The 26,441-nt window shown below is 44.3% G+C and overlaps 1 protein-coding gene across 2 annotated transcripts in view; it reads right to left on the bottom strand.

Annotated features, from left to right (window-relative positions):
- Positions 1–26,441, bottom strand: part of ptk2ba (protein tyrosine kinase 2 beta, a) — a 56,315-nt gene that overhangs the window by 20,794 nt on the left and 9,080 nt on the right. For both annotated transcript variants that reach the window (XM_036955219.1, XM_036955218.1), the window contains exons 3-12: positions 25,178–25,356; positions 24,703–24,790; positions 24,216–24,295; positions 23,980–24,042; positions 23,763–23,817; positions 8,585–8,725; positions 8,242–8,316; positions 863–964; positions 664–781; positions 292–331 (exon numbers count right to left, since the gene is read on the bottom strand). In XM_036955219.1, coding sequence (XP_036811114.1) covers positions 292–331; positions 664–781; positions 863–964; positions 8,242–8,316; positions 8,585–8,725; positions 23,763–23,817; positions 23,980–24,042; positions 24,216–24,295; positions 24,703–24,790; positions 25,178–25,356 — 941 coding nt within the window. The remainder of the gene's footprint in view (positions 1–291; positions 332–663; positions 782–862; positions 965–8,241; positions 8,317–8,584; positions 8,726–23,762; positions 23,818–23,979; positions 24,043–24,215; positions 24,296–24,702; positions 24,791–25,177; positions 25,357–26,441) is intronic.

The raw sequence follows: 26,441 nt of genomic DNA on the forward strand, positions 1-26,441 counted from the left end.
ACTTCTGTATGTGTAATGTTTACTGTTCATTTTAATTGTTTATTTCACTTTTGTGTATTATCTACCTCACTTGCTTTGGCAATGTAAACACATGTTTCCCATGCCAATAAAGCCCCTTGAATTGAAATTGAATTGAAATTGAAATTGAATTGAATTGAATTGAATTTAATTGAATTGAATTGAATTGAGAGAGAGAGAGAGAGAGAGAGAGAGAGAGAGAGAGAGAGAGACAGAGACAGAGACAGAGACAGAGACAGAGACAGAGACAGAAAGAACAGACAGTGATCTCACCCTGTAGGGATAGCAGGCAGGGCGAAACTGGAGTCTCTCTCTGTGGGTTGAATCATATCAGACATGACTTTAAATATTTAGTTAGAGATGCTAACATTGCTAACAGACTGCTTCCATTATGTAAGCCTGATTCTAGGCAAATGTTAGTGGTACCTTTGTTAGTTCTGATGATGAGGGAGGTGTGTGTCTCTGTGTGTGTGTGTGTGTGTGTGTCTCGGTCTCTCTCTGTCTGTCTTTGTCTCTGTGTGTGTGTATGTGTGTGTGTGTGTGTGTGTGTGTGTGTGTGTGAGTCTGTCCCTGTTTCTCTGTGTGTCTGTGTGTATGTGTGTGTGTGTCTGTGTGTGTCTCTGTGTGTGTGTGTGTGTGTGGTACCTTTGTTAGTTGTGATGATGAGGGAGGTATCAGAGGAGGTTCCCAGTCGACAGTAGCCGTCTATCAGGTCCGCCATGTTTTCAGCTGTAGCAAGACAGGCCGTGGTCACCGACAGAGGCTGTGGAGGGCACAGGTTAGTGTGGTTGTGCGTGTGTGTGTGTGTGTGTGTGTGTGTGTATGTATGTGTGTGTGTGTTTACCTGCTTGGCTCCCTGTATGTCAACTGTTAGCAGCGCTTGGCCATCGTTCTGCTGAGAGCATCTGATACTGCGGACCTGAGAGAAACTGGCCAAGCAGACAGGCTACACACATACACACACACACACACATACACACACACACACACACACACACACACACACACACACACACACACACACACACACACACACACACACATACACACACACACAGAGAGAGAGAGAGAGACAAAGACAGAGAGAGAGAGACAGGGACAGAGACAGGGACAGAGAGAGACAGGGACAGAGACAGAGAGAGACAGGGACAGAGAGAGACAGGGACAGAGAGAGACAGGGACAGAGAGAGACAGGGACAGAGACAGGGACAGGGACAGAGAGAGACAGGACAGAGAGAGACAAGGACAGAGAGAGACAGGGACAGAGAGATACAGGGACAGGACAGAGAGGGACAGAAAGTGACAGAGAGATAGGGACAGGGACAGAGAGAGAGAGAGACAGGGACAGGAACAGAGACAGAGAGAGACAGGGACAGAGAGAGAGACAGGGACAGAGAGAGAGACAGGGACAGGAACAGAGACAGAGAGAGACAGGGACAGAGAGAGAGACAGGGACAGGAACAGAGACAGAGAGAGACAGGGACAGGGACAGAGAGAGAGACAGGGACAGAGAGAGAGACAGGGACAGAGAGAGAGACAGGGACCGAGAGAGAGACAGGGACAGAGACAGGGACAGGGACAGAGAGAGACAGGACAGAGAGGGACAAGGACAGAGACAGAGACAGGGACAGAAACAGGGACAGAGAGCAACAGGGACAGAGACAGGGACAGAAACAGGGACATAAACAGGGACAGAGCAACAGGGACAGGGAGAGACATGGACAGAGAGAGACAGGGACAGAGACAGGGACAGAAACAGGGACAGAAAGTGACAGAGAGAGACAGGGACAGAGAGAGACAGGGACAGGGACAGAAACAGGGACAGAGAGAGACAGGGACAGATAGAGACAGGGACAGAGACAGAAACAGGGACAGAGAGAGACAGGGACAGAGAGAGACAGGGACAGGGACAGAAACAGGGACAGAGAGAGACAGGGACAGAGAGAGACAGGGACAGAGACAGAAATAGGGACAGAGAGAGACAGGGACAGAGAGAGACAGGGACAGGGACAGAAACAGGGACAGAGAGAGACAGGGACAGAGACAGAAACAGGGACAGAGAGAGACAGGGACAGAGCGAGACAGGGACAGAGAGAGACAGGGACAGGGACAGAAACAGGGACAGAGAGTGACAGGGACAGAGAGAGACAGGGACAGAGAGAGACAGGGACAGAGAGAGACAGGGACAGGGACAGAAACAGGGACAGAGAGAGACAGGGACAGAGAGAGACAGGGACAGAGAGAGACAGGGACAGAGACAGAAACAGGGACAGAGAGAGACAGGGACAGAGAGAGACAGGGACAGAGACAGAAACAGGGACAGAGAGAGACAGGGACAGAGAGAGACAGGGACAGAGAGAGACAGGGACAGAGAGAGACAGGGACAGAGAGAGACAGGGACAGAAACAGGGACAGAGAGAGACAGGGACAGAGAGAGACAGGGACAGAGACAGAAACAGGGACAGAGAGAGACAGGGACAGAGAGAGACAGGGACAGGGACAGAAACAGGGACAGAGAGAGACAGGGACAGAGAGAGACAGGGACAGAGACAGAAACAGGGACAGAGAGAGACAGGGACAGAGAGAGACAGGGACAGAGACAGAAACAGGGACAGAGAGAGACAGGGACAGAGAGAGACAGGGACAGGGACAGAAACAGGGACAGAGAGAGACAGGGACAGAGAGAGACAGGGACAGGGACAGAAACAGGGACAGAGAGAGACAGGGACAGAGAGAGAAAGGGACAGGGACACACACATATACATTTACTTTGAACCGTTCATTGTGTTTGGTTTGAGTGCAGGATAATTGTGGTTTGACCCTGAATGGTCTGATTCTCGGAAATGTGAAGAATGATAAGAGTAACAACTACCAAGAGTTTAGTACTGTCTGAATGATAAGAGTAACAACTACCAAGAGTTTAGTACTGTCTGAATGATAAGAGTAACAACTACCAAGAGTTTAGTACTGTCTGAATGATAAGAGTAACAACTACCAAGAGTTTAGTACTGTCTGAATGACAAGAGTAACAATTACCAAGAGTTTAGTACTGTCTGAATGACAAGAGTAACAACTACCAAGAGGTTAGTACTGTCTGAATGATAAGAGTAACAACTACCAAGAGGTTAGTACTGTCTGAATGATAAGAGTAACAACTACCAAGAGGTTAGTACTGTCTGAATGATAAGAGTAACAACTACCAAGAGTTTAGTACTGTCTGAATGATAAGAGTAACAACTACCAAGAGTTTAGTACTGTCTGAATGATAAGAGTAACAACTACCAAGAGTTTAGTACTGTCTGAATGATAAGAGTAACAACTACCAAGAGTTTAGTACTGTCTGAATGATAAGAGTAACAACTACCAAGAGTTTAGTACTGTCTGAATGATAAGAGTAACAACTACCAAGAGGTTAGTACTGTCTGAATGATAAGAGTAACAACTACCAAGAGGTTAGTACTGTCTGAATGATAAGAGTAACAACTACCAAGAGTTTAGTACTGTCTGAATGATAAGAGTAACAACTACCAAGAGTTTAGTACTGTCTGAATGATAAGAGTAACAACTACCAAGAGTTTAGTACTGTCTGAATGATAAGAGTAACAACTACCAAGAGTTTAGTACTGTCTGAATGATAAGAGTAACAACTACCAAGAGGTTAGTACTGTCTGAATGATAAGAGTAACAACTACCAAGAGTTTAGTACTGTCTGAATGATAAGAGTAACAACTACCAAGAGGTTAGTACTGTCTGAATGATAAGAGTAACAACTACCAAGAGTTTAGTACTGTCTGAATGATAAGAGTAACAACTACCAAGAGTTTAGTACTGTCTGAATGATAAGAGTAACAACTACCAAGAGTTTAGTACTGTCTGAATGATAAGAGTAACAACTACCAAGAGGTTAGTACTGTCTGAATGATAAGAGTAACAACTACCAAGAGTTTAGTACTGTCTGAATGATAAGAGTAACAACTACCAAGAGGTTAGTACTGTCTGAATGATAAGAGTAACAACTACCAAGAGTTGAGTGTGAATGTTGTGTGTGGTTATGGGCAGGATGGGACATTGCAAAAGGGTTCTTCAGCAGTCCCCAACGGTGAACCCTTTTTTGGTTCCAGGTAGAACCCTTTTGGTTTCCATGTAGAACTCTCTGTGGAAAGGGTTCTACATGGAACCCAAAAGGGAGTTCTACCTGAAACCAAAAGGGTTCTATCTGAAACCAAAAAAGGGTTCTCCTATGGGGACTGCTGAAGAAATGTTTCAGTTTCTAGATAGCACCTTTTTGTTTCTTCTTCTAAGAGTGTATAGGTCTATGGATGGGGCAGATATGTTGGCCAACTACAACTCACCACAGAGTGTATAGGTCTATGGATGGGGCAGATATGTTGGCCAACTACAACTCACCACAGAGTGTATAGGTCTATGGATGGGGCAGATATGTTGTTTGGCCAACTACAACTCACCACAGAGTGTATAGGTCTATGGATGGGGCAGATATGTTGGCCAACTACAACTCACCACAGAGTGTATAGGTCTATGGATGGGGCAGATATGTTGTTTGGCCTACTACAACTCACCACAGAGTGTATAGGTCTATGGATGGGGCAGATATGTTGGCCAACTACAACTCACCACAGAGTGTATAGGTCTATGGATGGGGCAGATATGTTGGCCAACTACAACTCACCACAGAGTGTATAGGTCTATGGATGGGGCAGATATGTTGTTTGGCCAACTACAACTCACCACAGAGTGTATAGGTCTATGGATGGGGCAGATATGTTGGCCAACTACAACTCACCACAGAGTGTATAGGTCTATGGATGGGGCAGATATGTTGTTTGGCCTACTACAACTCACCACAGAGTGTATAGGTCTATGGATGGGGCAGATATGTTGGCCAACTACAACTCACCACAGAGTGTATAGGTCTATGGATGGGGCAGATATGTTGGCCAACTACAACTCACCACAGAGTGTATAGGTCTATGGATGGGGCAGATATGTTGTTTGGCCAACTACAACTCACCACAGAGTGTATAGGTCTATGGATGGGGCAGATATGTTGGCCAACTACAACTCACCACAGAGTGTATAGGTCTATGGATGGGGCAGATATGTTGGCCAACTACAACTCACCACAGAGTGTATAGGTCTATGGATGGGGCAGATATGTTGGCCAACTACAACTCACCACAGAGTGTATAGGTCTATGGATGGGGCAGATATGTTGGCCAACTACAACTCACCACAGAGTGTATAGGTCTATGGATGGGGCAGATATGTTGGCCAACTACAACTCACCACAGAGTGTATAGGTCTATGGATGGGGCAGATATGTTGTTTGGCCAACTACAACTCACCACAGAGTGTATAGGTCTATGGATGGGGCAGATATGTTGGCCAACTACAACTCACCACAGAGTGTATAGGTCTATGGATGGGGCAGATATGTTGGCCAACTACAACTCACCACAGAGTGTATAGGTCTATGGATGGGGCAGATATGTTGGCCAACTACAACTCACCACAGAGTGTATAGGTCTATGGATGGGGCAGATATGTTGTTTGGCCAACTACAACTCACCACAGAGTGTATAGGTCTATGGATGGGGCAGATATGTTGGCCAACTACAACTCACCACAGAGTGTATAGGTCTATGGATGGGGCAGATATGTTGGCCAACTACAACTCACCACAGAGTGTATAGGTCTATGGATGGGGCAGATATGTTGGCCAACTACAACTCACCACAGAGTGTATAGGTCTATGGATGGGGCAGATATGTTGGCCAACTACAACTCACCACAGAGTGTATAGGTCTATGGATGGGGCAGATATGTTGGCCAACTACAACTCACCACAGAGTGTATAGGTCTATGGATGGGGCAGATATGTTGGCCAACTACAACTCACCACAGAGTGTATAGGTCTATGGATGGGGCAGATATGTTGGCCAACTACAACTCACCACAGAGTGTATAGGTCTTTGGATGGGGCAGATATGTTGTTTGGCCAACTACAACTCACCACAGAGTGTATAGGTCTATGGATGGGGCAGATATGTTGGCCAACTACAACTCACCACAGAGTGTATAGGTCTATGGATGGGGCAGATATGTTGGCCAACTACAACTCACCACAGAGTGTATAGGTCTATGGATTGGGCAGATATGTTGGCCAACTACAACTCACCAAAGAGTGTATAGGTCTATGGATGGGGCAGATATGTTGGCCAACTACAACTCACCACAGAGTGTATAGGTCTATGGATGGGGCAGATATGTTGTTTGGCCAACTACAACTCACCACAGAGTGTATAGGTCTATGGATGGGGCAGATATGTTGGCCAACTACAACTCACCACAGAGTGTATAGGTCTATGGATGGGGCAGATATATTGGCCAACTACAACTCACCACAGAGTGTATAGGTCTATGGATGGGGCAGATATGTTGGCCAACTACAACTCATTGCATAGTGTATAGGTCTATGGATGGGGCAGATATGTTGTTTGGCCAACTACAACTCACCACAGAGTGTATAGGTCTATGGATGGGGCAGATATGTTGGCCAACTACAACTCATTGCATAGTGTATAGGTCTATGGATGGGGCAGATATGTTGTTTGGCCTACTACAACTCACCACAGAGTGTATAGGTCTATGGATGGGGCAGATATGTTGTTTGGCCAACTACAACTCACCACAGAGTGTATAGGTCTATGGATGGGGAAGATATGTTGGCCAACTACAACTCACCACAGAGTGTATAGGTCTATGGATGGGGCAGATATGTTGGCCAACTACAACTCACCACAGAGTGTATAGGTCTATGGATGGGGCAAATTTGTTGGCCAACTACAACTCACCACAGAGTGTATAGGTCTATGGATGGGGCAGATATGTTGGCCAACTACAACTCACCACAGAGTGTATAGGTCTATGGATGGGGCAGATATGTTGGCCAACTACAACTCACCACAGAGTGTATAGGTCTATGGATGGGGCAGATATGTTGGCCAACTACAACTCACCACAGAGTGTATAGGTCTATGGATGGGGCAGATATGTTGGCCAACTACAACTCACCACAGAGTGTATAGGTCTATGGATGGGGCAGATATGTTGGCCAACTACAACTCACCACAGAGTGTATAGGTCTATGGATGGGGCAGATATGTTGGCCAACTACAACTCACCACAGAGTGTATAGGTCTATGGATGGGGCAGATATGTTGGCCAACTACAACTCACCACAGAGTGTATAGGTCTTTGGATGGGGCAGATATGTTGTTTGGCCAACTACAACTCACCACAGAGTGTATAGGTCTATGGATGGGGCAGATATGTTGGCCAACTACAACTCACCACAGAGTGTATAGGTCTATGGATGGGGCAGATATGTTGGCCAACTACAACTCACCACAGAGTGTATAGGTCTATGGATTGGGCAGATATGTTGGCCAACTACAACTCACCAAAGAGTGTATAGGTCTATGGATGGGGCAGATATGTTGGCCAACTACAACTCACCACAGAGTGTATAGGTCTATGGATGGGGCAGATATGTTGTTTGGCCAACTACAACTCACCACAGAGTGTATAGGTCTATGGATGGGGCAGATATGTTGGCCAACTACAACTCACCACAGAGTGTATAGGTCTATGGATGGGGCAGATATATTGGCCAACTACAACTCACCACAGAGTGTATAGGTCTATGGATGGGGCAGATATGTTGGCCAACTACAACTCATTGCATAGTGTATAGGTCTATGGATGGGGCAGATATGTTGTTTGGCCAACTACAACTCACCACAGAGTGTATAGGTCTATGGATGGGGCAGATATGTTGGCCAACTACAACTCATTGCATAGTGTATAGGTCTATGGATGGGGCAGATATGTTGTTTGGCCTACTACAACTCACCACAGAGTGTATAGGTCTATGGATGGGGCAGATATGTTGTTTGGCCAACTACAACTCACCACAGAGTGTATAGGTCTATGGATGGGGAAGATATGTTGGCCAACTACAACTCACCACAGAGTGTATAGGTCTATGGATGGGGCAGATATGTTGGCCAACTACAACTCACCACAGAGTGTATAGGTCTATGGATGGGGCAAATTTGTTGTTTGGCCAACTACAACTTACCACAGAGTGTATAGGTCTATGGATGGGGCAGATATGTTGTTTGGCCAACTACAACTCACCACAGAGTTTTTATCTGCACGCTGGCGGATCCCCTCGGGGCCAATGACCAGGTCCACCGTCAGACTCCAGCCTTGCTGGAGAGAGAGACAGGGGGGACAAGGGCTTGAGTGGAGAATAGGATTCAGGGTGTGTAGTGTGTGTGTGTGTGTGTGTATGTGTGTGTGTGTAGTGTGTGTGTGTGTAGTGTGTGTGTGTGTGTGTGTGTAGTGTGTAGTGTGTGTGTAGTGTGTGTGTGTGTGTGTGTGTCTGTAGTGTGTGTGTGTGTGTGTGTAGTGTGTGTGTGTGTGCGTGCGCAGTGTGTGTGTGTGTGTGTGCGTGTGTGTGCGTGCGTGTGTGACTCACCACTAACTGACAGGTGAAACTCTCCTGTATGTAGTCATAGCAGTCTGCCAGCGTGGTAAAGAATTTCACAACACACTCCTCTTCCTTCAGACACGAGTACCTCTGGAACGTCTGTTGAATCATCTTACGCAAAGCCTTCGACTGGGGAATCGAAACAGATACATTGGGCTCCAAAATGACTGTCTCCCATGACTGGCAACGCACAAACAAACCTTTAAAAAAATATAAACAATATTATTATAGAGATAAACTCAGAATACCAACACGTGAGAAATACTGTATTTTATTAAAGTTTCAATGGAACCCACCAAAAGCATACAATTATTTAATACAAAATACATTTGACCAAAATCAAGGTTTCATAATTATTGGCACTCCTCTTTTAGTACTTAGTGCAACCACCTCTGGTAAGGACAACAGCATGGAGTCTTTTCCTGTAATGTTTTACAAGGTTAAGGAACACATCTGGAGGGATTTTGGACCATTCCTCTATGCAGATCCTTTCAAGATCCTTCACATTCTTGGGTTTGTGCTTATCAACTGCCCCTCTTCCACTCAGCCCACAGGTTTTCCATTGGATTGAGGTCCGGCCACTGACATGGCAGAACATTGATTTTGTTGTCACAGAACCATTTCTGTGTGGATCTTGAGGTATGTTTTGGGTCATTGTCTTGTTGGAAAGTCCACCTACGGCCAAGTCCCAGCCTTCTGGCAGAGGCAACCAGATTTTCAGCACAAAAATCGACTGATACTTGGTAGAATTCATTATGCCATCAATCTTAACCAGTGCCCCTGGACCTCTGGAATTAAAACAGCCCCAAAACATCACTGACCCACCACCATATTTCACCGTGGGTATGAGGTTCCTCTCCTTGTATGCATCTCTGTTTCGACGCCAAACATGCAGATGCTGTATCTGACCAAAACATTCCATTTTGGTCTCCTCTGACCAGAGCACCTTCTTCCAGTCATAATTTAAATGACGTTTGGTAAACTCCAAGCGCTTGGTTCTGTGTCTTGGGGTCAGAAAGGGCTTTTTCTTCTGGCAACCCTACCAAAGAGCCTGTGGTTGTGGAGGTGGAGTCTGATGGTGCTTTCTTCTGGCAACCCTTCCAAAGAGCCTGTGGTTGTGGAGGTGGAGTCTGATGGTGCTTTCTTCTGGCAACCCTTCCAAAGAGCCTGTGGTTGTGGAGGTGGAGTCTGATGGGACTTTCTTCTGGCAACCCTTCCAAAGAGCCTGTGGTTGTGGAGGTGGAGTCTGATGGGACTTTCTTCTGGCAACCCTTCCAAAGAGCCTGTGGTTGTGGAGGTGGAGTCTGGTGGTGCTTTCTTCTGGCAACCCTTCCAAAGAGCCTGTGGTTGTGGAGGTGGAGTCTGATGATGCTTTTTTGAAACCTGGTGACCCCAAGACGCCACCAAGGCCTGCAATTATTTCACAGTGATTCTTGGGGATTTTGTTGCTTCTCTCACCATCCTCCTCCCTCTCCTGGGGGGCTAAATGAATATGCGTCCTCTACCCATGAGGTTTTCAACTGTTCCATATCTTTAGCATGGTTTACTGATTGCCCTGACAGTACTCAGTGTTTTTAAAGTATAAACTGCCTACATTTTGCTGGACCCCAGGAAGAGTAACTAAATGGGTCTCTGTGATAAATACAAATACAGGGGTAAATTCAATCGTCTTGTTGCCATTAACAGATTTATGAAGGTCTACGACCATCGGTCTCTCTTGAACTGCCAGTTCTTTTGTTTTCTTCATGTTGTTGGATGACAAAGGGATATTGCAGGGGTGTTAACTCATTTTTATACCCTAGTGAAAAAGGAAGTGATGTCATGGCTCAATATAGTTCCTTAAGACTTAGATACACTTAAAAAAAAAGTGGAATTTAGATCCTGGTTTAATGTTGGTAGATGTTATTTAATTTAATCTGTAAGGGGGCCATTAATTGTGAAACCTTGAATTGGAGGACATTGATTATTAATTAAATCAATAAATTATTTTGTTGGGTTCCATTGAAACATTAATAAAGTACAGTATTTCTCACATGTTGGTATTCTGAGTTTCTCTCTATAATTATATTGTGTATTTTTTTTAAGTATTGTTTGTGCATTGCCAGTCAGTGGTGCCAGTAGTTTTGGAGCCCCACTGTATCACATCCATACATCACTTATCAACACATGGTCAATACACACACACACATACACATATATATATATATATATATACACACACACACACACACACATACATATATATATATATATATATATATACACACACACACATACATATACAGTGCCTTGCGAAAGTATTCGGCCCCCTTGAACTTTGCGACCTTTTGCCACATTTCAGGCTTCAAACATAAAGATATAAAACTGTATTGTTTTGTGAAGAATCAACAACCAGTGGGACACAATCATGAAGTGGAACAACATTTATTGGATATTTCAAACTTTTTTAACAAATCAAAAACGAAAAAATTGGGCGTGTAAAATTATTCAGCCCCCTTAAGTTAATACTTTGTAGCGCCACCTTTTGCTGCGATTACAGCTGTAAGTCGCTTGGGGTATGTCTATCAGTTTTGCACATCGAGAGACTGACATTTTTTCCCATTCCTCCTTGCAAAACAGCTCGAGCTCAGTGAGGTTGGATGGAGAGCATTTGTGAACAGCAGTTTTCAGTTCTTTCCACAGATTCTCGATTGGATTCAGGTCTGGACTTTGACTTGGCCATTCTAACACCTGGATATGTTTATTTTTGAACCATTCCATTGTAGATTTTGCTTTATGTTTTGGATCATTGTCTTGTTGGAAGACAAATCTCCGTCCCAGTCTCAGGTCTTTTGCAGACTCCATCAGGTTTTCTTCCAGAATGGTCCTGTATTTGGCTCCATCCATCTTCCCATCAATTTTAACCATCTTCCCTGTCCCTGCTGAAGAAAAGCAGGCCCAAACCATGACGCTGCCACCACCATGTTTGACAGTGGGGATGGTGTGTTCAGGGTGATGAGCTGTGTTGCTTTTACGCCAAACATAACGTTTTACATTGTTGCCAAAAAGTTCAATTTTGGTTTCATCTGACCAGAGCACCTTCTTCCACATGTTTGGTGTGTCTCCCAGGTGGCTTGTGGCAAACTTTAAACGACACTTTTTATGGATATCTTTAAGAAATGGCTTTCTTCTTGCCACTCTTCCACAAAGGCCAGATTTGTGCAATATACGACTGATTTTTGTCCTATGGACAGAGTCTCCCACCTCAGCTGTAGATCTCTGCAGTTCATCCAGAGTGATCATGGGCCTCTTGGCTGCATCTCTGATCAGTCTTCTCCTTGTATGAGCTGAAAGTTTAGAGGGACGGCCAGGTCTTGGTAGATTTGCAGTGGTCTGATACTCCTTCCATTTCAATATTATCGCTTTGCCAGTGCTCCTTGGGATGTTTAAAGCTTGGGAAATATTTTTGTATCCAAATCCGGCTTTAAACAGTATCTCGGACCTGCCTGGTGTGTTCCTTGTTCTTCATGATGCTATCTGCGCTTTTAACGGACCTCTGAGACTATCACAGTGCAGGTGCATTTATACAGAGACTTGATTACACACAGGTGGATTGTATTTATCATCATTAGTCATTTAGGTCAACATTGGATCATTCAGAGATCCTCACTGAACTTCTGGAGAGAGTTTGCTGCACTGAAAGTAAAAGGGCTGAATAATTTTGCACGTCCAATTTTTCAGTTTTTGATTTGTTAAAAAAGTTTGAAATATCCAATAAATGTCGTTCCACTTCATGATTGTGTCCCACTTGTTGTTGATTCTTCACAAAAAAATACAGTTTTATATCTTTATGTTTGAAGCCTGAAATGTGGCAAAAGGTCGCAAAGTTCAAGGGGGCCGAATACTTTCGCAAGGCACTGTATATACACACATACATATATATATATATATATACACACACATACACACACACACACAATCAGTCAAAAGTTTTAGAACACCTACCCATTCAAGGGTTTTTCTTCATTTGTATTATTTTCTACATTGTATATTAATAGTGAAGACATCAAAACTATGAAATAACACATGGAATCATGTAATAATAAATAAAAAAAAGTGTTAAACAAATCTAAATATATTTTATATTTTATTCTTCAAATAGCCACCCTTTGCCTTGATGACCTCCACCTCCTCCATGCTTCACGGTGAGAAATACACACGCAAAGATCGTCCGTTCACACACATCGCGTCTCACAAAGACAGGGCGGTTGGAACCAAAAATCTCCAATTTGGACTCCAGACCAAAGGACAAATTTCCACTGGTCTACTGACCATTGCTCGTGTTTCTTGGCCTAAGCAAGTCTCTTCTTATTATTGGTGTCCTTTAGTAGTGGTTTCTGTGCAACAATTCGACCATGAAGGCCTGATTCACACAGTCTCCTCTGAATAGTTGATGTTGAGGTGTGTCTGTCACTTGAACTCTCTGAAGCATTTATTTGGGCTGCAATTTCTGAGTCTGGTAACTCTAATGAACTCATCCTCTGCAGCAGATGTAACTCTAATGAACTCATCCTCTGCAGCAGATGTAACTCTAATGAACTCATCCTCTGCAGCAGAGGTAACTCTAATGAACTCATCCTCTGCAGCAGAGGTAACTGGGTCTTCCTTTCCTGTGGCGGTCCTCATGGGAGCCAGTTTCATCACAGCACTTGATGGTTTTAACGACTGCACTTGAAGAAATGTTCAAAGTTCTTGAAATATTCTACATTGACTGACCTTTTATGTCTTAAAGTAATGATGAACTGTCGTTTCTCTTTGCTTATTTGAGCTGTTCTTGCCATAAGATGGATTTGGTATTTTACCAGATAGGGCTATCTTCTGTATACAACCCCTACCTTGTCACAACACAACTGATTGGATCGGAAGCATTAAGGAGGAAAGGAATTCCACAAATTAACTTAAGAAGGCACAACTGTTAATTGAAATGCATTCCAGGTGACTACCTCATGAAGCTGGTTGAGAGAATGCCAAGAGTGTGCAAAGCTGTCATCAAGGCAAAGGGTGGCTACTTTGAAGAATCTCAAATATAACAACATTGTTAGGTGCGTGAATGAGGACCCAAAAGCGAATTAACGTAAACAGAGCTTCTTTAATAACAAAACAAACGTAGGCTCAGATGGACCTGCAGATTCCGACAGGACAGGACAAGGTTGCAGCAAACATGACGATAGTCTGGTTCAGGCATGAATAACACAAACAAGAATCCGACAAAGACAGAAACAAAAACAGAGAGAGATATAGAGGACTAATCAGAGGGAAAAAGGGAACAGGTGGGAAAAGGTGTGACGAGGTAGTTAGGAGGAGACAAGGAACAGCTGGGGGAAAGAGGGGGAGAAAAGGTAACCTAATAACGACCAGCAGAGGGAGACAGGGTGAAGGGAAAGGACAGAAACAAGACACAACATGACAATACATGACAGTACCCCCCCACTCACCGAGCGCCTCCTGGCGCACTCGAGGAGGAAACCTGGCGGCAACGGAGGAAATCATCGATCAGCGCACGGTCCAGCACGTCCCGAGAGGGAACCCAACTCCTCTCCTCAGGACCGTACCCCTCCCAATCTACTAGGTACTGATGACCACGGCCCCGAGGACGCATGTCCAAAATCCTACGGACCCTGTAGATGGGTGCGCCCTCGACAAGGATGGGGGGGGGGGGGGGGGAAGACGAGCGGGGGCGCGAAGAACGGGCTTGACACAGGAGACATGGAAGACCGGGTGGACGCGACGAAGATATCGCGGAAGAAGAAGTCGAACTGCGACAGGATTAATGATCTGAGAAATACGGAACGGACCAATGAACCGCGGGGTCAACTTGCGAGAAGCGGTCTTAAGGGGAAGGTTCTGAGTGGAGAGCCAAACTCTCTGACCGCGACAATATCTAGGACTCTTAGTTCTACGCTTATTAGCAGCCCTCACAGTCTGCGCCCTATAACGGCAAAGTGCAGACCTGACCCTCTTCCAGGTGCGCTCGCAACGTTGGACAAAAGCCTGAGCGGAGGGGACGCTGGACTCGGCGAACTGAGATGAGAACAGCGGAGGCTGGTACCCGAGGCTACTCTGAAAAGGAGATAGCCCGGTCGCAGACGAAGGAAGCGAGTTGTGGGCGTATTCTGCCCAGGGGAGCTGTTCTGACCAAGACGCAGGGTTGCGAAAAGAAAGACTGCGTAAGATGCGACCAATAGTCTGATTGGCCCGTTCTGCTTGACCGTTAGACTGGGGGTGAAAGCCGGAAGAGAGACTGACGGAAGCCCCAATCAAACGGCAAAACTCCCTCCAAAATTGAGACGTGAATTGCGGACCTCTGTCCGAAACGACGTCTGACGGAAGGCCATGAATTCTGAAAACATTCTCGATGATGATTTGTGCCGTCTCTTTAGCAGAAGGAAGCTTAGCAAGGGGAATAAAATGAGCCGCCTTAGAGAACCTGTCGACAACCGTAAGAATAACAGTCTTCCCCACTGACGAAGGCAGTCCGGTGACAAAATCTAAGGCGATGTGAGACCACGGTCGAGAGGGAATGGGAAGCGGCCTGAGACGGCCGGCAGGAGGAGAGTTACCGGACTTAGTCTGCGCGCAGACCGAACAAGCAGCCACGAAACGACGCGTGTCATGCTCCCGGGTGGGCCACCAAAAACGCTGGCGAATGGAAGCAAGCGTACCCCGAACGCCAGGGTGGCCGGCTAACTTGGCAGAGTGAGCCCACTGAAGAACGGCCAGACGAGTAGGAACGGGAACGAAAAGAAGGTTCCTAGGACAAGCGCGCGGCGACGGAGTGTGAGTGAGTGCTTGCTTTACCTGCCTCTCAATTCCCCAGACAGTCAACCCGACAACACGCCCCTCAGGGAGAATCCCCTCGGGGTCAGTGGAGGCTACTGAAGAACTGAAGAGACGAGATAAAGCATCAGGCTTGGTGTTCTTAGAGCCCGGACGATAAGAAATCACGAACTCGAAACGAGCGAAAAACAGCGCCCAGCGCGCCTGACGCGCATTAAGTCGTTTGGCAGAACGGATGTACTCAAGGTTCCTATGGTCGGTCCAAACGACAAAAGGAACGGTCGCCCCCTCCAACCACTGTCGCCATTCGCCTAGGGCTAAGCGGATGGCGAGCAGTTCGCGGTTTCCCACATCATAGTTACGTTCCGACGGCGACAGGCGATGAGAAAAATACGCGCAAGGGTGGACCTTGTCGTCAGAGAGGGAGCGCTGAGAAAGAATGGCTCCCACGCCCACCTCTGACGCGTCAACCTCGACAACGAACTGTCTAGAGACGTCAGGTGTAACAAGGATAGGTGCGGATGTAAAACGATTCTTGAGGAGATCAAAAGCTCCCTGGGCGGAAACGGACCACTTAAAGCACGTCTTGACAGAAGTAAGAGCTGTGAGAGGAGCTGCCACCTGACCGAAATTACGGATGAAACGACGATAGAAGTTCGCGAAGCCGAGAAAGCGCTGCAGCTCGACGCGTGACTTAGGGACGGGCCAATCAATGACAGCTTGGACCTTAGCGGGATCCATCTTAATGCCTTCAGCGGAAATAACAGAACCGAGAAATGTGACGGAGGAGGCATGAAAAGTGCACTTCTCAGCCTTCACAAAAAGACAATTCTCTAAAAGGCGCTGGAGGACACGTCGAACGTGCTGAACATGAATCTGGAGTGACGGTGAAAAAATCAGGATATCGTCAAGGTAAACGAAAACAAAGATGTTCAGCATGTCTCTCAGGACATCATTGACTAATGCCTGAAAGACAGCTGGAGCGTTAGCGAGGCCGAAAGGAAGAACCCGGTATTCAAAGTGCCCTAACGGAGTGTTAAACGCCGTCTTCCACTCGTCCCCCTCCCTGATGCGCACGAGATGGTAAGCGTTACGAAGGTCCAACTTAGTGAAAAACCTGGCTCCCTGCAGGATCTCAAAGGCTGAAGACATAAGAGGAAGCGGATAACGATTCTTCACTGTTATGTCATTCAGCCCTCGATAATCTATGCAGGGGCGCAGGGACCCGTCCTTCTTAACAAAAAAAAACCCCGCTCCGGCGGGAGAGGAGGAGGGGACTATGGTACCGGCGGCAAGAGCTACAGACAAATAATCTTCGAGAGCCTTACGTTCGGGAGCCGACAGAGAGTATAGTCTACCCCGGGGGGGAGTGGTTCCCGGAAGGAGATCAATACTACAATCATACGACCGGTGTGGAGGAAGAGAGGTGGCCCTGGACCGACTGAACACCGTGCGCAGATCGTGATATTCCTCCGGCACCCCTGTCAAATCACCAGGCTCCTCCTGTGAAGAAGAGATAGAGGAAACAGGAGGGATAGCAGACATTAAACATTTCACATGACAAGAGACGTTCCAGGAGAGGATAGAATTACTAGACCAATTAATAGAAGGATTATGACAAACTAGCCAGGGATGGCCCAAAACAACAGGTGTAAAAGGTGAACGAAAAATTAAAAAAGAAATGGTTTCGCTATGATTACCAGAAACAGTGAGGGTTAAAGGTAGCGTCTCACGCTGAATCCTGGGGAGAGGACTACCATCCAAGGCGAACAAGGCCGTGGACTCCCTTAACTGTCTGAGAGGAATGTCATGTTCCCGAGCCCAGGTCTCGTCCATAAAACAGCCCTCCGCCCCAGAGTCTATTAAGGCACTGCAGGAAGCTGACGAACCGGTCCAGCGTAGATGGACCGACAAGGTAGTGCAGGATCTTGAAGGAGAGACAGGAGTAGTAGCGCTCACCAGTAGCCCTCCGCTTACTGATGAGCTCTGGCTTTTACTGGACATGAAGTGACAAAATGACCAGCAGAACCGCAATAGAGACAGAGGCGGTTGGTGATTCTCCGTTCCCTCTCCTTAGTCGAGATGCGGATACCTCCCAGCTGCATAGGCTCAGCACCCGAGCCGGCAGAGGAAGATGGTAGTGATGCGGAGAGGGGGGCAACGGAGAACGCGAGCTCCTTTCCACGAGCTCGGTGACGAAGATCAACCCGTCGCTCAATGCGAATAGCGAGTTCAATCAAGGAATCCACGCTGGAAGGAACCTCCCGGGAGAGAATCTCATCCTTTACCTCTGCGCGGAGACCCTCCAGAAAACGAGCGAACAAAGCCGGCTCGTTCCAGCCACTGGAGGCAGCAAGAGTGCGAAACTCAATAGAGTAGTCTGTTATGGATCGATTACCTTGACATAGGGAAGACAGGACCCTGGAAGCCTCCTCCCCAAAAACAGATCGATCAAAAACCCGTATCATCTCCTCCTTAAAGTCCTGATACTGGTTAGTACACTCAGCCCTTGCCTCCCAGATTGCCGTGCCCCACTCACGAGCCCGTCCAGTAAGGAGAGATATGACGTAGGCGACACGAGCAGTGCTCCTGGAGTAAGTGTTGGGCTGGAGAGAAAACACAATATCACACTGGGTGAGGAACGAGCGGCATTCAGTGGGCTCCCCAGAGTAACACGGCGGGTTATTGATTCTGGGCTCCGGAGATTCGAAAGCCCTGGAAGTGGCCGGTGGATCGAGGCGGAGATGGTGAACCTGTTCTGTGAGGTTGGAGACTTGGGTGGCCAGGGTCTCAACGGCATGTCGAGCAGCAGACAATTCCTGCTCGTGTCTGCCTAGCATCGCTCCCTGGATCTCGACGGCTGAGTGGAGAGGATCCGAAGTCGCTGGGTCCATTCTTGGTCGGATTCTTCTGTTAGGTGCGTGAATGAGGACCCAAAAGCGAATTAACGTAAACAGAGCTTCTTTAATAACAAAACAAACGTAGGCTCAGATGGACCGGCAGATTCCGACAGGACAGGACAAGGTTGCAGCAAACATGACGATAGTCTGGTTCAGGCATGAATAACACAAACAAGAATCCGACAAAGACAGAAACAAAAACAGAGAGAGATATAGAGGACTAATCAGAGGGAAAAAGGGAACAGGTGGGAAAAGGGGTGACGAGGTAGTTAGGAGGAGACAAGGAACAGCTGGGGGAAAGAGGGGGAGAAAAGGTAACCTAATAACGACCAGCAGAGGGAGACAGGGTGAAGGGAAAGGACAGAAACAAGACACAACATGACAATACATGACAAACATATTTTGATTAACAATTTTTTGGTTACTACATGATTCCATATGTGTTATTTCATAGATTTGATGTCTTCACTAATTATTCTACAATGTAGAAAATAGTAAAAATAAAATAAAACCCTTGAATGAGTTGCTGTTCTATAACACATGGTCAATATATATATATTGCAAAGGGGAGGTGTCAAAATCAAAAGTAAGTCAGTACCAGCTGCATTAATGTGTGTATATATACAGTGCCTTGCGAAAGTATTCGGCCCCCTTGAACTTTGCGACCTTTTGCCACATTTCAGGCTTCAAACATAAAGATATAAAACTGTATTTTTTTGTGAAGAATCAACAACAAGTGGGACACAATCATGAAGTGGAACGACATTTATTGGATATTTCAAACTTTTCTAACAAATCAAAAACTGAAAAATTGGGCGTGCAAAATTATTCAGCCCCTTTACTTTCAGTGCAGCACTCTCTCCAGAAGTTCAGTGAGGATCTCTGAATGATCCAATGTTGACCTAAATGACTAATGATGATAAATACAATCCACCTGTGTGTAATCAAGTCTCCGTATAAATGCACCTGCACTGTGATAGTCTCAGAGGTCCGTTAAAAGCGCAGAGAGCATCATGAAGAACAAGGAACACACCAGGCAGGTCCGAGATACTGTTGTGAAGAAGTTTAAAGCCGGATTTGGATACAAAAATATTTCCCAAGCTTTAAACATCCCAAGGAGCACTGTGCAAGCGATAATATTGAAATGGAAGGAGTATCAGACCACTGCAAATCTACCAAGACCTGGCCGTCCCTCTAAACTTTCAGCTCATACAAGGAGAAGACTGATCAGAAAAACAGCCAAGAGGCCCATGATCACTCTGGATGAACTGCAGAGATCTACAGCTGAGGTGGGAGACTCTGTCCATAGGACAACAATCAGTCGTATATTGCACAAATCTGGCCTTTATGGAAGAGTGGCAAGAAGAAAGCCATTTCTTAAAGATATCTTAAATATATCTTAAAGATATCCATAAAAAGTGTTGTTTAAAGTCACCTGGGAGACACACCAAACATGTGGAAGAAGGTGCTCTGGTCAGATGAAACCAAAATTGAACTTTTTGGCAACAATGCAAAACGTTATGTTTGGCGTAAAAGCAACACAGCTGAACACACCATCCCCACTGTCAAACATGGTGGTGGCAGCATCATGGTTTGGGCCTGCTTTTCTTCAGCAGGGACAGGGAAGATGGTTAAAATTGATGGGAAGATGGATGGAGCCAAATACAGGACCATTCTGGAAGATAACCTGATGGAGTCTGCAAAAGACCTGAGACTGGGACGGAGATTTGTCTTCCAACAAGACAATGATCCAAAACATAAAGCAAAATCTACAATGGAATGGTTCAAAAATAAACATATCCAGGTGTTAGAATGGCCAAGTCAAAGTCCAGACCTAAATCCAATCGAGAATCTGTGGAAAGAACTGAAAACTGCTGTTCACAAATGCTCTCCATCCAACCTCACTGAGCTCGAGCTGTTTTGCAAGGAGGAATGGGGAAAAAATGTAGTCTCTCGATGTGCAAAACTGATAGAGACATACCCCAAGCGACTTACAGCTGTAATCGCAGCAAAAGGTGGCGCTACAAAGTATTAACTTAAGGGGGCTGAATAATTTTGCACGCCCAATTATTCAGTTTTTGATTTGTTAAAAAAGTTTTAAATATCCAATAAATGTCGTTCCACTTCATGATTGTGTCCCACTTGTTATTGATTCTTCACAAAAAAATACAGTTTTATATCTTTATGTTTGAAGCCTGAAATGTGGCAAAAGGTCGCAAAGTTCAAGGGGGCCGAATACTTTCGCAAGGCACTGTATATATATATATATATATATATATATATATATATATATATATATATATATATATATATATATACACATACACATACACACACACACACACATCACTTATCAACACATGGTCAATACATATGAACTCAGCAGAAAAAGAAACGTCCCTTTTTCAGGACCCAGTCTTTCAAAGATCATTTGTAAAAATCCAAATAATTTCACAGATCTTCATTGCAAAGGGTTTTAACACTGTTTCCCATGCTTTTTCAATGAACCACAAACAATGAACATGCACCTGTGGAATGGTTAAGACACTAAGAGCTTACAGATTGTAGGCAATTAAGGTCACAGTTATGACAAATTAGGACACTAAACAGGCCTTTCTACTGACTTTGAAAAACACCAAAAGAAAGATGCCCAGGGTCCCTGCTCATCTGTGTGAATGTGCCTAAAGCATGCTGCAAGGAGGCATGAGGACAGCAGATGTGGCCAGGGCAATGAATTGTAACGTCTGTACTGTGAGACGTTTAAGACCACACTACAGGGAGACAGGATGTATAGCTGATCATGCTCGCAGTAACAGACCACATGTAACAACACCTGCACAGGATCGGTACATCTGAACATCACACCTGCGAGACGGGTACAGGATGGCAACAACAACTGCCCGAGTTACACCAGGGACGCACAACCCCTCCATCAGTGCTCAGACTGTCTGCAATAGGCTGGTCCTCACCAGACAATCACCGGCAACGTCATCTATGGGCACAAAGCCACCGTCGCTGGACCAGACAGGACTGGCAAAAAGTGCTCTGCACTGAAGAGTCGTGGTGCAGGCAATCTCAAAGCTGTGTGTTACAGGGAAGACATCCTCCTCCCTCATGTGGTACCCTTCCTGCAGGCTCATCCTGACATGACCTTCCAGCCTGACAATGCCACCAGCCATACTGCTCGTTCTGTGCGTGATTTCCTGCAAGACAGCAATGTCACTGTTCTGCCATGGCCAGTGAAGAGCCCGGATGTCAATCCCATTGAGCACGTCTGGGACCTGTTGGATCGGCGGGTGAGGGCTAGGGCCATTCCCCCCAGAAATGTACGGGAACTTGCGTTCATAAGGGTTTTGCAGTTTAAAATAAATCTCAAAGTGCCATGGTAAAGAGTGTCAATTGATCTCAAACACTGAGTGGAAGCATTCATATATAAAATATCCCCATAGTCTAGTTAAGGCACATTTAGCTGATACTGAGTGGAAGCATTCATATATAAAATATCCCCATAGTCTAGTTAAGGCACATTTAGCTGATACTGAGTGGAAGCATTCATATATAAAATATCCTGGAGATGATACTAGCCTCCTTCTGGCTTCAAAAGAAAAAGGCCTTATTCCGAAAATAAAATCTCAATTTTAGCTTCAAAGTTGTTGAATATGCAATTTAAAAAAGCCTGTCATCAATTAAAATTCCACGATATTTATGAGGTTACAACCTCAATCTGCTCGACCTGTTGGAATCGGAGGGTGAGGGTCATTCCCCCCAGAAAGGTCCTGGAACTTGCAGGTGCTTGTTAACAAACTATCGTTTTGGCAAGTCGGTTAGGACATCTATGTTGTGCATGACACAATACATTTTTCCAACAATTGTTTACAGGCAGATTTATTTCACTGTCTCACAATTCCAGTGGGTCAGAAGTTTACATACACTAAGTTGCCTTTAAACAGCTTGGAAAATGATGTCATGTCTTTAGAATCTTCTGATAAGCTAATTGACATCATTTGAGTCAATTGGAGGTATACCTGTGGATGTATTTCAAGGCCTACCTTCAAACTCAGTGCCTCTTTGCTTGAATTCATGAGAAAATCAAAAGAAATCAGCCAAGACCGCTGAAAGAAAATTGCGGACCTCCACGAGTCTGGTTCATCCTTGGGAGCAATTTTCAAATGCCTAAAGGTACCATCTGTACAAACAATAGTACGCAAGTATAAACATCATGTGACCACGCAGCCGTCATACCGCTCAGGAAGGAGATGTGTTCTGTCTCCTAGAGATGAACGCACTTTGGTGTGAAAAGTGCAAGTCAATCCCAGAACAACAGCAAAGGACCTTGTGAAGATGCTGGAGGAAACAGGTACAAAAGTATCTATACCCACAGTAAAACGAGTCCAATATCGACATAACCCTGAAAGGCCACTTAGCAAGGAAGAAGCCACTGCTCCAAAACCGCCATAAAAAAGCCAGACTACGGTTTGCAACTGCACATGGGGACAAAGATCATACTTTTTGGAGAAATGTCCTCTGGTCTGATGAAACAAAAATAGAACCGTTTGGCCATAAAGATCATCTTTATGTTTGGAGGAAAAAGGGGAGGCTTGCAAGCCGAAGAACACCATCCCAACCGTGAAGCGCGGGAGTGGCAGCATCATGTTGTGGGGGTGCTTTGCTGCAGGAAGGACTGGTGCATTTCACAAAATACATGGCATCATGAGGATGGAAAATGATGTGGATATATTGAAGCAACATCTGAAGACATCAGTCAAGAAGTTAAAGCTTGGTTGCAAATGGGTCTTCCAAATGGCCAATGACCCCAACAATACTTCCAAAGTTGTGGCAAAATGGCTTAAGGACAACAAAGTCAAGGTATTGGAGTGGCCATCACAAAGCCCTGACCTCAATCCTATAGAAAATTTGTGGGCAGAACTGAAAAAGCGTGTGCGAGCAAGGAGGCCTACAAACCTGACTCAGTTACACCAGCTCTGTCAGGAGGAATGGGCCAAAATTCACCCAACTTATTGTGGGAAGCTTGTGGAAGGCTACCCAAAATGTTTGATCCAAGTTAAACAATTTAAAGGCAATGCTACCAAATACTAATTGAGCGTATGTAAACTTCTGACCCACTGGGAACGTGATGAAAGAAACAAAAGCTGAAATAAATTATTCTTTCTACTATTATTCTGACATTTCACATTCTTAAAATAAAGTGGTGATTCTAACTGATCTAAGACAGGGAATTTTAACTAGGATGTAATGTCAGGAATTGTGAAAAACTGAGTTTAAATGTATTTGGCTAAGGTGTATGTAAACTTCTGACTTCAACTGTACATCACTTATCAACACCTGGTGAACACATAACTAATACCTCTGGAATAGTTGCTGGATCAACTAGTTATCAATATAAAAGGTTAAAGTCAATAAATGAATCAATAATGAAATCAATCCAGTACCTTCATGTTGTCAGTCATCTCCTTGGGGAAGAACAGACCCAGTCCTACATCCTTCCTGTACAGACAGACACATAGACACACACAGACACGCACGCATGTACGCAAACACAAGGAAAAACAGACAAAATGTCCATTAATTACACACACACACACACACACACACACACACAATCAATGAGCCCCCAACCCATAACAAACCTTCTCAGACAGTACTTACTCTAACAGTTCATAGTTGGACTTCTTCTCCAGTCCATTGGGGTTCATGTCTTTATAGAACCTCCTGTAGGAGAAAAACACACGCGTGTGAGCATTGGTGGGATTGAATGGAAGGTTGTGTGTGTTATTTAGGGTTAAAGGTTAAGGGTTAGGAAAAATAAGATTTTGAATGGGAATGAATTGTTTAGTCCCCACAAGGATAGTAGAAGTGATATGTTTGTGTAGGAGGGTTGTTACCTGATCTCCAGACAACCTAACTGCAAGGCCATCCCATCACTGACTTTACTGGCATAGTGCTGCATGTAGTCACTTCTCACCTGACAAGGTGTTTAGAAAAATACACTTTAAGGATCAGAACTGTACAACAATCCTGCTTGCAAGTAAAACACCACAAATAGACAGAGAGAGATATATAGAGAGAGAGAGAGACAGACAGACAGACACACGGAGAGACAGACAGACAGACAGACAGACAGACGGCGTGACAGACAGACAGACAGACGGCGTGACAGACAGACAGACAGACAGACAGACAGACAGACAGACAGACAGACGGCGTGACAGACAGACAGACAGACAGACAGACAGACAGACGGAGAGACAGACAGACAGACAGACAGACAGACAGGCAGACAGACAGACAGACAGACACACGGCGTGACAGACAGACAGACAGACAGACAGACAGACAGACAGACAGACAGACAGACAGACAGACACCAACCTGCTGGTAGAAGTAGAGCAGTGTGGTTCGGTCCTCTTTAAACTTCTCTATGAAGTCGGCAGGGACGTACCTAATGCGCAGGTCATATCTGAACACATACAGGGGTTAGAGGTTAAGGTTTAGAGGTCAGGAGCAAGAAGCAGTCAATATCTGGATAAATTACAAAGTCGTAAGCCATGGCTAGTTCTAAAATGTCTCTTCTTAAAAATCTGATTTTAAACCTAACCTTAACCCTAATCTTAACCACACTACAAACCTTATTCCTAACCCTAATCTTATATTAGTTTTCCTATAGTTCTACAATATAGCCAATTTTGACTTTGTTTGTTTGGCGATGTTGTGGGAACAGGAGCAAGAGGTCATGTGCTAGAGGTCAGGGCCTAGAGGTCAGGGCCTAGAGGTCAGGGGTCAGAGCCTAGAGGTCAGGGGTCAGGACCTAGAGGTCAGGGGTCAGGGCCTAGAGGTCAGGAGTTACCTCCACTCTGCCTCCAGATGCTGTTGTTCGTAGCGTAGCTGCAGTTCAGACACGGTGAGGTCGGGGTGCAGCCAATGGACCTCAGCTGACTTCAGGTGTTTCAGCAGCAGGCCGTAGCAGAGGGTATGTTGTATGTCTGGACCCACACATCCACTGGACAACACCGCTGATATTATATTCTGGAAACGGTTAAGGTATTATAGTACACTATACAGTATAGTAGTGTAGGGGGTCGTAGCAGAGGGTATGTTGAATGTCTGGACCCACACATCCAACACCGTAACATAACCACATTATAGTGGAAATATATTATAGTGGAAATATATTATAGTAGAAATATATTATAGTAGAAATATATTATAGTAGAAATATATTATAGTAGAAATATATTATAGTGGAAATATATTATAGTAGAAATATATTATAGTAGAAATATATTATAGTGGAAATATATTATAGTAGAAATATATTATAGTAGAAATATATTATAGTGGAAATATATTATAGTGGAAATATATTATAGTAGAAATATATTATAGTGGAAATATATTATAGTAGAAATATATTATAGTAGAAATATATTATAGTAGAAATATATTATAGTGGAAATATATTATAGTAGAAATATATTATAGTAGAAATATATTATAGTAGAAATATATTATAGTAGAAATATATTATAGTGGAAATATATTATAGTAGAAATATATTATAGTGGAAATATATTATAGTGGAAATATATTATAGTAGAAATATATTATAGTGGAAATATATTATAGTAGAAATATATTATAGTGGAAATATATTATAGTAGAAATATATTATAGTAGAAATATATTATAGTAGAAATATATTATAGTAGAAATATATTATAGTGGAAATATATTATAGGGGAAATATTTTATAGTAGAAATATATTATAGTAGAAATATATTATAGTAGAAATATATTATAGGGGAAATATTTTATAGTAGAAATATACAGTGAATAAATATATTATAGAATAAATATATTATAGTGGAAATATATTATAGTAGAAATATTATATGGGAAATATATTATCATAGAAATATATCATAGGTGAAATATATTATAGTAGAAATATATTATAGTGGAAATATATTATAGTAGAAATATATTATAGTAGAAATATATTATAGTGGAAATATATTATAGTAGAAATATTATATGGGAAATATATTATCATAGAAATATATCATAGGTGAAATATATTATAGTAGAAATATATTATAGTGGAAATATA

Source organism: Oncorhynchus mykiss, chromosome 19 (genome assembly GCF_013265735.2).
Source record: "Oncorhynchus mykiss isolate Arlee chromosome 19, USDA_OmykA_1.1, whole genome shotgun sequence".
Lineage (NCBI taxonomy): Eukaryota > Metazoa > Chordata > Actinopteri > Salmoniformes > Salmonidae > Oncorhynchus > Oncorhynchus mykiss.